The sequence below is a fragment of the Anomaloglossus baeobatrachus genome, chromosome 6, assembly GCF_048569485.1.
Source record: "Anomaloglossus baeobatrachus isolate aAnoBae1 chromosome 6, aAnoBae1.hap1, whole genome shotgun sequence".
NCBI classification, from domain to species: Eukaryota; Metazoa; Chordata; class Amphibia; order Anura; family Aromobatidae; genus Anomaloglossus; species Anomaloglossus baeobatrachus.
This window is the reverse complement of record NC_134358.1, coordinates 433,426,520-433,443,388: the sequence shown is the minus strand read 5'-3', so window position 1 is coordinate 433,443,388 and position 16,869 is coordinate 433,426,520. Positions and strand designations below refer to the sequence as shown.

The 16,869-nt window shown below is 46.1% G+C and overlaps 1 protein-coding gene across 1 annotated transcript in view; it reads left to right on the top strand.

Moving 5' to 3' along the window:
• NEK11 (NIMA related kinase 11) overlaps nt 1–8,331 on the top strand; it is a 430,667-nt gene extending 422,336 nt beyond the window's left edge. Inside the window, exon 16 of the mRNA XM_075315207.1 lies at nt 7,136–8,331. Within this exon, the coding sequence (XP_075171322.1) occupies nt 7,136–7,343 (208 nt within the window). The 3' untranslated portion in view covers nt 7,344–8,331. The remainder of the gene's footprint in view (nt 1–7,135) is intronic.
• The last annotated feature ends 8,538 nt before the right edge of the window (nt 8,332–16,869 follow it).

Genomic DNA, 16,869 nt, shown 5'->3' with positions numbered 1-16,869 from the left:
TCACTCACGGGCGAGTAGCGCCGCTCGAGTCCCCGGGATCCGGCCATCGCTCGAGCCAACGAGCAGCAGCAGCCGTAGAGCAGCGTCAGCCGGACCCGAGCAGTGGGAGAGCGCACCGTCCCCTCCTCCGCCCGCGACACTTCCAGCTTGGGACTGGTGTGGAGGGTAAAGTGGATCAGGATGCGCAGGAGGAGGAGGAGGCTGAGGAGCATGACATTCCGGAGCTGTAGAGTGTGTGTGAAACCCTGACTGAGGTAGGGCCTGCAAAACTTGGTGTGTGAAGGACGTGTTCCGTCCCTCGCTCAGACTGGGTCCCAGCTTGCACAATATTAACCCAGTGTGACGTCAACGAGATGTAGCGGCCTTGCCCACATGCACTTGTCCACGTGTCTGTGGTTAGGTGGACTTTGGCTGAAACAGCGTTGTTCAGGGCACGTGTGATGTTTTGTGACACGTGGTTATGCAATGCGGGGACGGCACACCGGGAGAAATAGTGGCGGCTGTGCACCGAGTAACGTGGGACAGCTGCCACCATCAGGTCACGGAATGCTTCTGTCTCAACCAGCCTAAAAGGCAACATTTCCAGCGCAAGCAGTCGCGAAATGTTAGCATTTAGAACTGTGGCATGTGGGGTGTTGGCAGTGTATTTGCGCCTGCGTTCAAAGGTTTGCTGAATGGATAACTGAACGTTGCGCTGGGACAAGGACGTGCTTGATGATGGTGTTCTTTCTGCGTAGGCAACTGCAGGTGCAGGAGTGGAGGAGGCTTGTTCGCAGGCAGCATGGACAGGGATTGGCTCGCATGCACAACCAGCGAAGACGTAGCAGTGACATCAGCAAGCACTGCTCCTGGACTCTGTTGTACTTCCCACAAAGTCGGGTGCTTGGCTGACATGTGCCTGATCATGCTGCTGGTGGTCAGGCTGCTAGTTTTGGTACCCCTGCTGATGCTGGCATGGCAGGTGTTGCAAATGGCCTTTTTAGAATCATCTGGAGCCAACTTAAAAAACTGCCAGTGTCAGAGTTCCGGGTTTTCCAGTTTTCTTTTGAAAGAGCTTGCCCTTTGTTAACATGGAGTTTTCTGTTCTGTTGCCCTACTTCCTGTCCATCTGTTTAAAAGCCGCCCCTAAAGCTTAGTCCAGTGCCTGAGTATACTGCTTCCTGTGTGCTCCTGCCCTGCTGCTTTTGGTTCCTGATTGTTATTCGGATCCTCTTGGAAAACAACCGACACCGACTCTGGACTTCATCTGGTATCATCTAGCTGTGCCCGGACTCCGTTTGCCGTCTTTGGTCGGCACTTCTGCCCGGTTCCTTCCGTTTAATACCACTCTGGACTCACATCACGTACGGACATTTTTGGACTTACCTATTGCCCTTTTGTGTCCCGGCTGCTGCGCATTTAGGGCTTCTGGGGTGATTGCCAGACAGTCCCTGTATAGGGGTTCGCTCTTGGTGGTCTCCCTGGGGGAGTCCGGTGCGCGGTCCCGGGAATTCCCTTTCGCTCCGTCCCTGGAAGGTATTTCCTGTATTTATGTTCTACTGTGTTTTTGTTCCGTTTATGTACATATTTGCTGGTTGCATATTATAAACGTCTTGCACCAAGAACTCGTCTCTGGTTGTCATTGCCCTAACGCAATCGAAATCCTCAATACATACAATAGTATTACAGCCAGACTCGGGAAGACCTAACATTTGTACAGGCACCTTGTGTCGTGTTGTTCCGGGGAACAGTTGCCTGACGTCTGCCTGGGGCCACCACTCTGCTTCTTACTGCCTGTTGTGATGCTACGCCTCCCTCCCCCTGTGTACTGCTGTCCTCGCTCTGCATATCCTCCTGCCAGGTTGGGTCATTTACTGGATCATCCACCACGTCGTCTTCCTCTTCCGCACCCTGCTCCTCCTCCTGACTTCCTGACAATTGTGTCTCATCATCGTCCACCCCTTGTTGAGACACGTTGCCAACTTCGTGAGAACGTGGCTGCTCAAATATTTGGGCATCTGTACATACAATCTCGTCATGGCCCACTTCAACAGGAGCTGGCGAGAGGCCAGAATTTGTGAATGGAAACGTGAACGAACAGCTCTTCCGAGTGTCCAAGTGTGGGATCAGTAATGTCCGTGGACGTGTACTCGGGCTGGTGGTAGGAAGGAGGATCAGGTTCTGAAATGTGCGGTGCAGTATCACGGCTACTGACACTTGACCGTGTGGAAGACAGAGTGTTTGTGGTGGTGCCAATCTGACTGGAAGCATTATCCGCTATCCAACTAACAACCTGTTGACACTGGTCTTGGTTCAAGAGCGGTGTACTGCTGCGGTCCCCAAGAATTTGGGACAGGACGTGCGAGCGACTAGATGTGGCCCTTTGTTGTGGCGAAATTAGAGCTTGCACACAACCTCGGTCTCTGCCTGCACCACCATCACGTCCACTTCCTTGTTCGTTGACAACGCCCTTGCGCATTTTGCAATGCTGTGCTGATGTGTATTCACTAGACTTGTGCGTTATATCCAAGTTTTTGCAAAACTCACACAAATGCAGCGGAAAGCTGCCACCAACAGGCACACACGTGCGTTTTTTAAATGCAAGCACGGAGGCACTAAGAACCTAACAGGTCTCTATCCAGGGACAACGTGGAGCCTCCCAATTTTTGGCTGCCCTGCCTAAGGGCTATACTACAATAGACCCACTTCCTTACAATGGGCACTTCAGGTTTACAGGCCATCATGCACGTCTCTATCCAGGGACAATGTGGAGCCTCCCAATTTTTGGCTGCCCTGCCTAAGGGCTATACTATAATACACCCACTTCCTTACAATGGGCACTTCAGGTTTACAGGCCATCATGCACGTCTCTATCCAGGGACAACGTGGAGCCTCCCAATTTTTGGCTGCCCTGCCTAAGGGCTATACTACAATAGACCCACTTCCTTACAATGGGCACTTCAGGTTTACAGGCCATCATGCACGTCTCTATCCAGGGACAACGTGGAGCCTCCCAATTTTTGGCTGCCCTGCCTAAGGGCTATACTATAATACACCCACTTCCTTACAATGGGCACTTCAGGTTTACAGGCCATCATGCACGTCTCTATCCAGGGACAACGTGGAGCCTCCCAATTTTTGGCTGCCCTGCCTAAGGGCTATACTATAATACACCCACTTCCTTACAATGGGCACTTCAGGTTTACAGGCCCTCATGCACGTCTCTATCCAGGGACAATGTGGAGCCTCCCAATTTTTGGCTGCCCTGCCTAAGGGCTATACTATAATACACCCACTTCCTTACAATGGGCACTTCAGGTTTACAGGCCCTCATGCACGTCTCTATCCAGGGACAACGTGGAGCCTCCCAATTTTTGGCTGCCCTGCCTAAGGGCTATACTATAATACACCCACTTCCTTACAATGGGCACTTCAGGTTTACAGGCCCTCATGCACGTCTCTATCCAGGGACAACGTGGAGCCTCCCAATTTTTGGTTGCCCTGCCTAAGGGCTATACTATAATACACCCACTTCCTTACAATGGGCACTTCAGGTTTACAGGCCCTCATGCACGTCTCTATCCAGGGACAACGTGGAGCCTCCCAATTTTTGGCTGCCCTGCCTAAGGGCTATACTATAATACACCCACTTCCTTCCAATGGGAACTTCAGGTTTACAGGCCCTCATGCACGTCTCTATCCAGGGACAACGTGGAGCCTCCCAATTTTTGGCTGCCCTGCCTAAGGGCTATACTATAATACACCCACTTCCTTACAATGGGCACTTCAGGTTTACAGGCCCTCATGCACGTCTCTATCCAGGGACAACGTGGAGCCTCCCAATTTTTGGCTGCCCTGCCTAAGGGCTATACTATAATACACCCACTTCCTTACAATGGGCACTTCAGGTTTACAGGCCCTCATGCACGTCTCTATCCAGGGACAACGTGGAGCCTCCCAATTTTTGGCTGCCCTGCCTAAGGGCTATACTATAATACACCCACTTCCTTCCAATGGGCACTTCAGGTTTACAGGCCCTCATGCACGTCTCTATCCAGGGACAACGTGGAGCCTCCCAATTTTTGGCTGCCCTGCCTAAGGGCTATACTATAATACACCCACTTCCTGACAATGGACACTTAATGTTTTAAGGCCCTCATGCACGTCTGTATGCAGGGGCATTGGTGAACCTCACAATTTTGGACTGCCCTGGCAAAGGAAAATACTACAAAGACTCACTTCCTCAAAATGGGCACATTAGACTCAAGAGGCCTTCATGTACGTCTCTTCTCAGGGACATCGGAGTGCCACACAATGTTTTCACGTAAAATCTTTCATGTATTAATCTCAAAAAGTAACATACACCAGCTCTATCTCACTATTGGGTATGTGCCCTTAACATTTCCGCCATGAAAAATCATTTTGGGGTCATTTTGGAAGGTTTTCTGGTGAGTCCGTAAAAATGGCGTAAAACGCGGACAAAATTGTTCACAGCTGTGACTTTTCAGTGATAAATGCTTCAAGGGGTCTTCCCCATGCTGTTGCCATGTCATTTGAGCACTCTTCTGAGACTTTTGTGCCATTTTTAGGGTTTCTCCATGCTGCCGGGGGGTCATTTCACAAAAATACTCGGGTCTCCCATAGGATAACATTGGGCTCGTTGCTCGGCCCGAGTACACGAGTATCTTGGGAGGCTCGGCCCGAGCTTCGAGCACCCGAGCTTTTTAGTACTCGCTCATCACTAGTAATGTCAGTTTTGCTGCTGGCAGCTTTTCTAGCAATTCCTAGCTGAGAGTGTTGCAGCTGCAATTAATTTGTAGTCTCGCCCTTCAGGTTTTAATAAAGGTGTCACCCAGCAATCCCTGCTGAAAAAACAAATCCATTTGTATACTGGCCCCCTTGGTGGAAGGAGCTGAGCTGGAGCGTTCCAGAAGCCGGACTTTATCCTTTTGTGTTGCTGTTTATCCCCTGTTTGTCTCCCATACCCTCTTGTCCTATTAGTGCAGTGATGGGTTTTGTTTTACCTCACCAGCCTCTCACTACCGTAGTCAGAGCATCTATGGGGTCTTCTCAGGGTCTCAAGGTGCTGCTCAGCGACAGTTGCGACTGTAATGAAACTGGTTAGGAGAGTAGGAACAGCTACAGGTGAGGATAGGAGGTGTCTATCTACCCTCTCACTAGCACCAGGGCCCACCATTGTTATTGTGTCCCTTGTGTCCCCCCTTGCTTGTGGTGTTGTTTTCATGATTTTTTTTGTTGTTAGTCAGACTCTTTTAGGTATGAACACGCTCGCAATGCTTATTGTGTGACAGTATTATGGCATGATATATAATGGAACCTTGTATTATGGCAAAATGAAATATGACACGATGTGCTATGCCTTGATGTATATTGGCACATGGCATGATGTATTATGGAACTTCTATTTCAGGGCAAGCTCTTTCTTAGACAGTGTTTGGCCTCTAACTAATACATGCATGCCTGGATTTAAGAATACCTGTTAATTAGTGAACATTTTTTGAGTGAACCTCATTCAAACTTTTGCTATAGGGTCACATGATTTCTATGAATGCCCCTGGCAGTAACCTTTTCTGCGGCATATTCCTGGGAACTGCAGTGCTCAGGCTGGTAGCTGTATTTTGCTGCCTGCTGGCCGTTTAAACCCATACTTTCATTGCGAGCAGACGCGCGCTGTGTACACATGAATTAAAGGATGGAGTTCATCAGTGGGCAAAGTTAGCATGTGATGTGTATAAAGAAAGTCTGCCCCAGTGTTCCTCAGTGCTTTATATGCTCCCAGTAATGGATATGCCCCTCAGTATTGTGTATGCTCCCCAGTAACGTCTATGTCCCAATAATGTCTATGCCCTCCCAGTAATATCTATTCTACCCCAGGGATGTCTAAGCCCCCTGTGATGTCTATGCCCCCACTCTCCCTTGTAATGTCTGTACCCCCCAGTGATGTATTTGCCCAAAGCCCCTCTTCTAATGTAAATACTGTAGCCCCCATATCTCCTGTGATGTATATACAGCAGTCTTTGTGTGCATTGTTCAGTTGTGTCTGCTAATAACTGACACTGCAGGGTGAGCTTGCTAAATACGCAGCACAGCAGGTATGTGTCACAGCCAGGACCTATCATGGGTCGCTAACAATCACGGGTTGAGCAGAACACTGCCCGTTATTGTTAACATGTTATTGTTAACCTGTTATATCCTGCTGTAAAATCCTGACAGTGAGATTTAATGTGCGCTGACATGGGGGCAGACAATTTTAAGTGCCTATCGGCCAAAACATGACATGATTGCGGGTCACCGATAAGTTGATGTGACAGCAGGGTGTGTGCTAAAAACTTCTGTGCTTGTCATAGCAGCGCTCCTTCGAAACACTGCCTGTGGCCGGACTTCAAAGGAGATTGTAATTTCTGCTATATAAAGCAATTAATATAGCGAAAGCGATCAGATGATTGTAGGTAATATAGGGGCTATTAAAAACATTGAAAAGTAAAAAAGAAAATATTTTAAAAATATGAAAAAACCCATACAAATTGAAATCACCTCTTTTACTTCATTAAAAATAAAGATAATAAAAAAATACACGTGATATCTCCTTGATCAGAAAAGTCTGATCTAACATAATATAAAAATAGTTAACACGATCTGTAAATGCTGTAAACAAAAAAAAAAATTCTAGAAAGCCAAAATTACATTTTTTTGATCTCTGCAATACCACAAAAAATGTGGTAACAAGCGATCAAAACGTCATATCTATCCAAAAATGGTATCAATAAAAATGTCTCGCCTCAAAAAAAGATAAGCCATCAAACAGCTCCAACTACAGAAACATGAAAATGTTATGGGCTATGGACAGTGGCGACACAGCCCCCCCCCAATATTTTTTTCAAAACTTCTGGGGTTTTTTTGCCATTAATATAACAAAAGAAACTGGACATGTTTGGTATCACCATAATCATAGTGATGAGGAGAATCATATTTCGAGGTCATTTTAAATTGTAAAACAATTTTAGAGTTCTTGCTGGTTTGTAGGTGATCAAATGCTTATTTCATGCAATAAAATACTAATTGATGATTTAGAAATCATACAATGTGATTGTCTGGTTTAGCATTATAATATGTTCGTCTTTGATTTGTCTTGTAGGTCTGCTATTCAAAGTATGGGAGAAAAATGCTTTGAAAAAGTTTACAATTACCTCCAAAAGGCACGTCAAAATAACACCAGTGAAAAAGAAGTGAAGAAGCATCTGGAGACCCTTGTTTCTAGGGCAAGTGAGTGTTTCCTGGTGGACCAGATTCTATACTTTGAAGAAGAGCTCTCAGCAGCATCATCAAGACAAGACAAATGCTGATACTAATAGCCCCTGGAGGAATAAAGTCATTTTCAGGCATGTGTTACTACGCTCCATCTCCACATGCTACAGATTGCATGGCACATTACAGCTGCACGTCTTTGGCTGTCAGATATTCTTCTATTCGACAGAGAATTTCTGGCAAGGAACATATTGAAATGTACTTACATGTTGTTTTAGTTGACTGGATACAACAGTATTACATAACATTACAGTTAAATAGCGTATACTGTATTAGGTAATGGGGACTTGTCATGTGTGCAGTTGATTGTCAGACATAGGGGCGGAAATATCATTGGTGGAACCTGCGCTTAAGTGTTAAGGGGGGTCAAATTCCACCTGCAAAACAGGTGAAATTGTGCTTCATGTTGAGCTATAAGACTGCAAAGGGCCTGTATATTGTTCTTGCACAGGGGTCCATTTCTGTGTCCGTCAGTGGTCAGAACTGTACAGTATATTGTCAGCTTCCATTAGTGGTGAATGAGATTACCAAAAGGGGCAAGTTTTCTCTTTTTAACTGAAAAGAAAGGCACCGCTCATATCTATGGACTGCAACAGGTATTGAAGCTTATGTGTAAACATTGTAATAAGACTGAGCTGCAACAGCTGTTCTAGTCCATAGCTACGGGCGGTGTCTATACAAAAAGGTCATTTTCCAAACTTCATTCATGTACCAGATTGTCTATGTTAACGTACAGTATCTGTATAAAAGTCCATTGACCCAACAATTTTTAAGTCATTGTTGGATCAGTTTTCTCTTAAAGAGTACCTTTCACCAGACTAGGGCTGCCCTTTTTATTTAAGAAAAAAGTGAGCAGCCTTAAGCCAGCTTTACACCTTACAATTAGGTGTGCGATCTCGTATGCGATGTGACACGCCCAGGTCGCATATGCGATTGAATGAGATTGCACGTAGGTCGTTCATTTGCTGTCACACGTGCGTTAGTAGCCTATGTTAAATTGGTCAATTTTGTGTGCGATCCTTTAGATCATGTGTTCTGGGACGTATGCATTGGTCACCTTTTTTTTTTTTATTTATTGACTTGACAAGCGTGTGTAATGTGTAGGGATGCGTTTTTACTATGTCATCTGCCATTCAGCTCTGCTACATGGCCGCTGACAGCAGACACAGACAGCCATGTAGCAGCGGTGAATGGCAGATGACAGCAGACACAGACAGAGCCGCACTGTCAGAATGAACTCGGGTGAACTTCACCCGACTTCATTGTCATGCTGCGGCTCTGTCTGTGTCGCGCCCTGATTAGCGGTCACCAGTGAAGAATCACCGGTGACCGCTAAACTCCTGAGTGACTGAATTGAGCAGCCCTCTCTCATATACTCACCGATCCCCGACGCTGCATGGCGTTCACACTGCTCCAGCGGCTTTTACTGTTTTGAAAAAGCCAGCCGCCCATTAAACAATCTCGTATTCCCTGCTTACCCCGGCCACCGGCGCCTATGATTGGTTACAGTGAGACACGCCCCCCACGCTGAGTGACAGGTGTCACACTGCACCCAATCACAGCAGCTGGTGGGCGTGTCTATACTGTGTAGTGAAATAAATAATTAAATAATTAAAAAAAAACGGCGTGCGGTCCCCCCCAATTTTAAAACCAGCCAGATAAAGCCATACGGCTGAAGGCTGGTATTCTCAGGATGGGGAGCTCCACGTTATGGGGAGCCCCCCAGCCTAACAATATCAGCCAACAGCCGCCCAGAATTGCCGCATACATTATATGCGACAGTTCTGGGACAGTACCCGGCTCTTCCCGATTTGCCCTGGTGCGTTGGCAAATCGGGGTAATAAGGAGTTATTGGCAGCCCATAGCTGCCAATAAGTCCTAGATTAATCATGTCAGGCGTCTATGAGACACCCTCCATGATTAATCTGTAAATTACAGTAAATAAACACACGCCCGAAAAATCCTTTATTAGAAATAAAAAACACACACACATTCCCTGGTTCACCACTTTAATCAGCCCCAAAAAGCCCTCCATGTCCGGCGTAATCCAGGATGCTCCAGCGTCGCATCCAGCGCTGCTGCATGGAGGTGACCGGAGCTGCAGCAGACACAGCCGCTCCGGTCACCTCCACGCAGCTAATGAAGACAGCCGTGCGATCAGCTGATCTGTCACTGAGGTTACCCGCTGTCACTGGATCCAGCGGTGGATGCAGCGGTGGCCGCGGGTAACCTCAGTGACAGCTCAGCTGATCGCGCTACTCACCGCCGCTCCGGTCAGCTCCAGTCAGCAACTGAGGTGAGTAGCGCGATCAGCTGAGCTGTCACTGAGGTTACCCGCGGCCACCGCTGCATCCACCGCTGGATCCAGTGACAGCGGGTAACCTCAGTGACAGCTCAGCTGATCGCGCGGCTGTCTTCATTAGCTGCGTGGAGGTGACCGGAGCGGCTGTGTCTGCTGCAGCTCCGGTCACCTCCATGCAGCAGCGCTGGATGCGACGCTGGAGCATCCTGGATTACGCCGGACATGGAGGGCTTTTTGGGGCTGATTAAAGTGGTGAACCAGGGAATGTGTGTGTGTTTTTTATTTCTAATAAAGGATTTTTCGGGCGTGTGTTTATTTACTGTAATTTACAGATTAATCATGGAGGGTGTCTCATAGACGCCTGACATGATTAATCTAGGACTTATTGGCAGCTATGGGCTGCCAATAACTCCTTATTACCCCGATTTGCCAACGCACCAGGGCAAATCGGGAAGAGCCGGGTACTGTCCCAGAACTGTCACATATAATGTATGCGGCAATTCTGGGCGGCTGTTGGCTGATATTGTTAGGCTGGGGGGCTCCCCATAACGTGGAGCTCCCCATCCTGAGAATACCAGCCTTCAGCCGTATGGCTTTATCTGGCTGGTTTTAAAATTGGGGGGGACCGCACGCCGTTTTTTTTAATTATTTAATTATTTATTTCACTACACAGTATAGACACGCCCACCGGCTGCTGTGATTGGGTGCAGTGTGACACCTGTCACTCAGCGTGGGGGGGCGTGTCTCACTGTAACCAATCATAGGCGCCGGTGGGCGGGGTAAGCAGGGAATACGAGATTGTTTAATGGGCGGCCGGCTTTTTCAAAACAGTAAAAGCCGCCGGAGCAGTGTGAATGCCGTGCAGCGCCGGGGATCGGGGATCGGTGAGTATATGAGAGAGGGGGATAGACTGACATGGACAGAGAGAGAGGGACAGAGATAGTGACGGACTGACAGAGATTAGTGCATGACAGACATTGTGAGGCGCTTCAGAACGCAGCTTTTCAGCTGCGCTCTGAAGCAGACCTTTTTTAAGCTGCGGTGCAGAGCGCACACCTGCGCACATAGCCTCAGACATCAAAATCGTATGAGGGATGTCACACGTTACAATTGACTAGTTTCATACTACCAAACGTCCAATGTATGAGGAATAAACGACGTGTATGCGATCACCGTATTTTCGTTCAATATTGATCGCATGTAGGTTTCACACGCAAATACATCACGAACGATGCCGGATGTGCGTCACTTACAACTTGACCCCGACGACGGATTGAAAGATCTATTGAAGTGTGTAAAGCAGGCTTTACACTGGTCATTGAAGGACCTTGCTGAAGGACCCAACTTTGTAGAAAAAGTCAGCTTCAAACCTCCCGGTTGTGGAATCCCGGCATTCAGGGCTGTGAAAGAGTAAAGAGTGCTTTACATGCTGCAACATCGCTAACGATATATCGTCGGGGTCACGTCGTTAGTGACGCACATCCAACGCCGTTAGCAACATCGCAGCGTCTGACACCAAGGAGCGACGATCAACGAGCGAAAAACGTGAAAAATCATTGCCCGTTGACACTCGCTCCTTTTCCAAATATCGTTGCTGCTGCAGGTACGATGTTGTTCGTTGTTCCTGCTGCAGCACACATCACTATGTGTGACACTGCAGGAATGACGAACATTTCCTTACCTTCATCCACCGGCAATGAGGAAGGAAGGAGGTGGGCGGCATGTTCCGGCCGCTCATCTCCTCCCCTCCTCTGCTATTGGATGGTTGCAGTGTGACATCGCTGTGATGCCGCACGAACCGCCCTCTTAAGCCCGCTTTACACGCTTCAATATATCTCACAATCCGTCGTTGGGATAAAGTTGTATGTGACGCACATCCGGCATTGTTCGTGACGTATTTGCGTGTGACACCTACGTGCGATCAAGATTGAACGCAAATACGGTGATCGCATACACTTCGTTTATTCCTCATACATTGGACGTTTTGTTGTACGAACCTAGTCAATTGAAACGTGTGACATCCCTCATACGATTTTGATGTCTGAGGCTATGTGCGCAGGTGTGCGCTCTGCACCGCAGCGTAAAAAAGGTCCGCTTCAGAGCGCAGCTGAAAAGCTGCGTTCTGAAGCACCTCACAATGTCTGTCATTCACTAATCTCTGTCAGTCGGTCACTATCTCTGTCCCTCTCTTTCTGTCCATGTCAGTCTATCCCTCTTACCCCCTCTCTTATACTCACCGATCCCCGATCACCTGCGCGGCGCTGCACGGCATTCACACTGCTCCGGCGGCTTGTACAATTTTGAAAAAGCCGGCCGTTCATTAAACAATCTCGTATTCCCTGCTTTCCCCGCCCACCGGCGCCTATGATTGGTTGCAGTGAGACACGCCCCCACGCTGAGTGACAGGTGTCTCACTGCACCCAATCACAGCAGCCGGTGGGCGTGTCTATACTGTGCAGTGAAATAAATAATTAAATAATTAAAAAAAAACGGCGTGCGGTCCCCCCCAATTTTAAAACCAGCCAGATAAAGCCATACGGCTGAAGGCTGGTATTCTCAGGATGGGGAGCTCCACGTTATGGGGAGCCCCCCAGCCTAACAATATCAGTCAGCAGCCGCCCAGAATTGCCGCATACATTAGATGCGACAGTTCTGGGACTGTACCCGGCTCTTCCCGATTTGCCCTGGTATTTTGGCAATCAGGGTAATAAAGAGTTAATGGCAGCCCATAGCTGCCAATAACTCCTAGATTAATCATGTCAGGCAGGCGTCTCCCCGAGATACCTTCCATGATTAATCTGTAAGTGACAGTAAATAAACACACACACACGAAAAAATCCTTTATTAGAAATAAAAAACACAAACATATACCCTCGTTCACCACTTTAATAAGCCCGAAAAAGCCCTCCATGTCCGGCGTAATCCAGGATGGTCCAGTGTTGCTTCCAGCTCTGCTGCATGAAGGTGACCGGAGCTGCAGAATACACCGCCACTCCTGTCAGCTCCACGCAGCTAATGAAGGGAATAGCGTGATGAGCTGAGCTGTCACTAAGGTTACCCGCTGTCACTGGATACAGCGGTGGCCGCAGGTAACCTCAGTGACAGCTCAGCTGATCGCGCGGCTGTCTTCAGTTGCTGCGTGGAGCTGACAGGAGCGGCGGTGTATTCAGCGTGTAAAGTACCCTTAAGATCTCGTGTGTCATTGTGAAATATCACTCTTGGAACTAAGGTCGCTTTCACATTGCATTTTTACCAATGCTCACTGGTCCCGTCGGGGCATCCGTTCGAAGCCCCCTCCCACCCACCCCGCAAATGGATTTCGGACGCATACACCGACGGGGCCATTGACTATAGTGGAACAGATTGAGTCAGCGTGTGCTGCTCTGTCTTGCACCATTTTCGGGCATATATGCTTTCTGCAGGCAGACACCCGAACGTAGTCTACTAAACATGGATGCCCCGATGGGCCCAGTGAACGTAGGTAAAAATGCAATGTGAAAGCAGCCTAACTCAGCGCTACCTCATACTTTACCGAACAGTGACCACTCTAATGATGTCACCACTTTACAGGGCCCTGGAGGACTGTATTATCCCACTTAGCTTCCTGGGATCCTAAAATCCATAAGTTTGGACCCAACTGTTGCTAGAAAGTCAAATTCTGAAGTGGACAGTAGTGACAGTAGTGACACATCCCTGGAATCAGGCTCTTGTCATCTCATTCTAGTCTTAGATTAAATAGCAAAGAAAACTGCTGACAGATTCCCTTTAAAAGTGTGGATGTATTAGAAGCTATTAGTGATTTTTATGCCTGCAGTAGATATGCAATCATCCATTTGCTTGTTTATTGGCTAATTTTTGAGTATGTTTATATGGGACAATGATTAAAATCCAAGTGTTTCTATGTATATTTTATGTGTTTAAGACCCTGAGTGTCCAGAAACAAGACCTGGATCAGCCATATTTTCAGCAGTATTTAATAGGGAGAGCAAAACAAGCTGCTGCCATGCAACTCTCTAAATGCATATACTTAGGGAGGACAAAGTGATCTCCCTAAGTGTTTATATATATATATATATATATATATATATATATATATATATATATATATATATATATATATATATATTATTTATTTAAATCCAATCTCCAATCATTCTTTCTTTGGAGGCAGTCACTGGGGAACAGTTGGGGTCCCCTTATTTCCATTATATTGTCAGGATCACTGACATGTAGCCAGTCTGATCGCCAGCCTGTTTATGACAGTGGTATGGCACAAAACTGTACATTTGAGTGCTTTACAATTGTCCAAATATAACCCAAAATGTATCGCATGAGATGACCAGCTATTAAAATAAACATGATTTTGTGGTACTAAGTCACAAGATGTCTATGTTATATGAGTCTATAAGAGATGAGCACACTGATTCACGCTGCACTGGTTCGGCATCCAGTCTAGTTTTTCGTGTCAGCTGGCATACTTAGCCCAGCATCATTAGCACCTCAGGCCACTTATTAAGGCCCCCTGATGTCATCAATGAAATAACCTGACAAACATTACAAATAGAAATGGGTAAACCAGCAGATGTTCGGGTTTGGCGGGTCCGGCTGGTCTTAAACACAAAAAATAAAAAAAAAGAAAAGGCCAGTTAGGGACTGGACTTGAACCCAAACATATGTCTGAACGCTGAACCCCATATAAATACATGGATACCTAAACATTGTGCTGTAAAATGATGGTGGAAAGGGCTAGGTGGGGGCTGCAAAGCAGGCAGGACAGTTACACATACCAAGTCTACCGCACGGCTGTCACACTGCTTCTAGGTCCGCTCGTTATCTGTCATACATGTTCACTGCGTTCCCCACTCACCATCAGTCCCGGCATCTGTGATTGGTTAGACTGTGCCCCCATTCTGAGTGACAGCGTCTGTGATTGGTTGGCATCATACTCTGTCCACGTGTAGTGGTGTAAAAATAAATAAATAAATTTAAAAATTGGCATAGGGTCCCCCCATATTGGGATACCCAGTACAGATAAAGCAGATAGCTACAGGCTGCAGCCCCAGCCATGTGCATATCTTGGCTGTGTTTAAAAATAAGAGGAACCCATCACGGCTTTTTAAAAATTGATCAAAAAAATAATGAAAAAAAAACCCCGCAGTGCGTTTCCCCCCAATTTTGATACCCAGCCATGATAAAGCCAACAGCTGAGGAATGGTATTTTTGGGGAGGCCCATGGTAATTGGGCCCCCCAAACTAAAAATATGAGCCTGCAGTTGCCTCAAAATTGTTGATGCGACAATTCTGGTTCTTTACCCGGCTCATCCTGATTGCCCTGTTGCACTGGCAATAAGGGTAATATAAGGGGTTAATGACAACTCACAACTGTCAATAAGCTATAGATTAGTAATGGATAGGGATGTATGAGACCCCTCCATTACTAACACTACAAGTGAAAAGACGTGAACACAAACACTGATAAAATCATTTATTTGAAATAAAATACAAAAAAGTATCTCCTTTCTCCAATTTATTAAACCGCAAACACCCATGTCTGATGTAATCCACACAATGGCCCAGCTTTGCTACATACTGAAGTCGCAGTGTGCGAGCATATTACAGAACATGACCACCCGCTGCGGCTTCAGGCAGACAATGACTGAGTCACAGATGTGAGTGACGACATCATGGAATTTACCTGTGGTCACAGCTGGAGGTTTCCATCGTACCCCACCTGTGACCACAGGTGAACTCACCTCAGGTGAACTCATTGAACTCAGTAACTCACCTCAGGTGAACTCATTGAGTTTAATGAGACCTGCATCTCCTGGCAGAAAACTGCATTTCTTTTGCCAAGAGATGCATATTTTGTGCTGCAATTTGTACACCAAATTCCTGCACTAATACTGCATATCCTGGAAAAAAAACCACATCAAAATACCTTCTGCTTTATATGTGGTAGGTATCACAATATGGGGGGACCCTATGGCATTTTTATTTATTTATTTACATTTTACCCCACTATAGGGACACAGACTGCGTTTGTGATTCCAGCCAATCATAGACGCTGTCACACAGGGTGGGGGCGTGGTCTGACTGCAACCAGTTGCAGACGCCAGAACCTGACTATGGGTGGGGGAAGCAGTGAATATGAATTGGAGCTAAAGATCAGACCTGGAAGTAGGGTTACAGCCACGGGGAAGGTACGTATAATGGTCCTGCTTTATTCCTTATTTTCTTTCCTTTTCCTTTTTTTATTTTTTTATCATTATGCGGGTAGCCGAGCCTTAACTGTAACACGGGCTTCCATGAGAAGTCAGTGTTCGGGGTCCGTGCAGAAATACTAACTGTCTATTCCGAACCCCGAACTTTACAGTTCGGGTTCTCCCATCATTATTTACAAGCAGTTGTTCTTGTGGCTAATATGTGACTATTGTATGGTTACTTTATCAAGTCTCTTTTTTGTTTATTATGTTTTTATTTTATAAAAAAATGTGTATATACATGTTTATGCCCACAGAAAATAAAAAATGTGAACTATTTAAAAATATATTTGTTGAAAGTATGGCATTGAGGTGTCTAACATGTAACAGTGCATGTAAATAATTGTATTGCATTCTGATGTGACTGTATGAACTCCCATCAAATGTGAAATCCTTTATAACATGATGATATGTTATGAAGGATTATCTGATCACTTCATCTGTTAATGTTAAATATTGTCATGAATTCAATACAACATTGTGTCTATAAAACAATCATCAAAAGTACTGCTGTGGGCTTTTTATTTCTTATAGTATTTTTAAATTTTTAGCGTTGGCTGTTTTTTTTTTTTAACTTCTCTGATTTTTCCCTTGGAACTACAAATCTGCATAGGTTTCTATCTTTATCTACAGTAAAAAGTTCTAGAAGTATCTACAGTAAATGTTCAAAATGTATCCCCTTATTAAGACATTCATGTTTTTTTCCATGTTTTTCGTAAATTCGAGATATAACCATTATAGTCAATGTGCATGTTCACATATTTTTCTTTTTAAGAACCAATTGCCTGCAAGAAAACATGACTAATTTTGGATTTTGAGGTTGTATTGCAGCTAAGGCTGCTTTCACACTACGTTTTTTTAACATGCGTCATGAACGTTTTTTTGGTGTAAAAGTGCATCCTGTTTTTACAAAGAAAAACGCATGTGTTATTTTGCAGGATCCTGCCTCTTGAAGTTTATGGCAGGCATTGAAGTCATGTGTTCAGGAGTGAGGGGAACTGA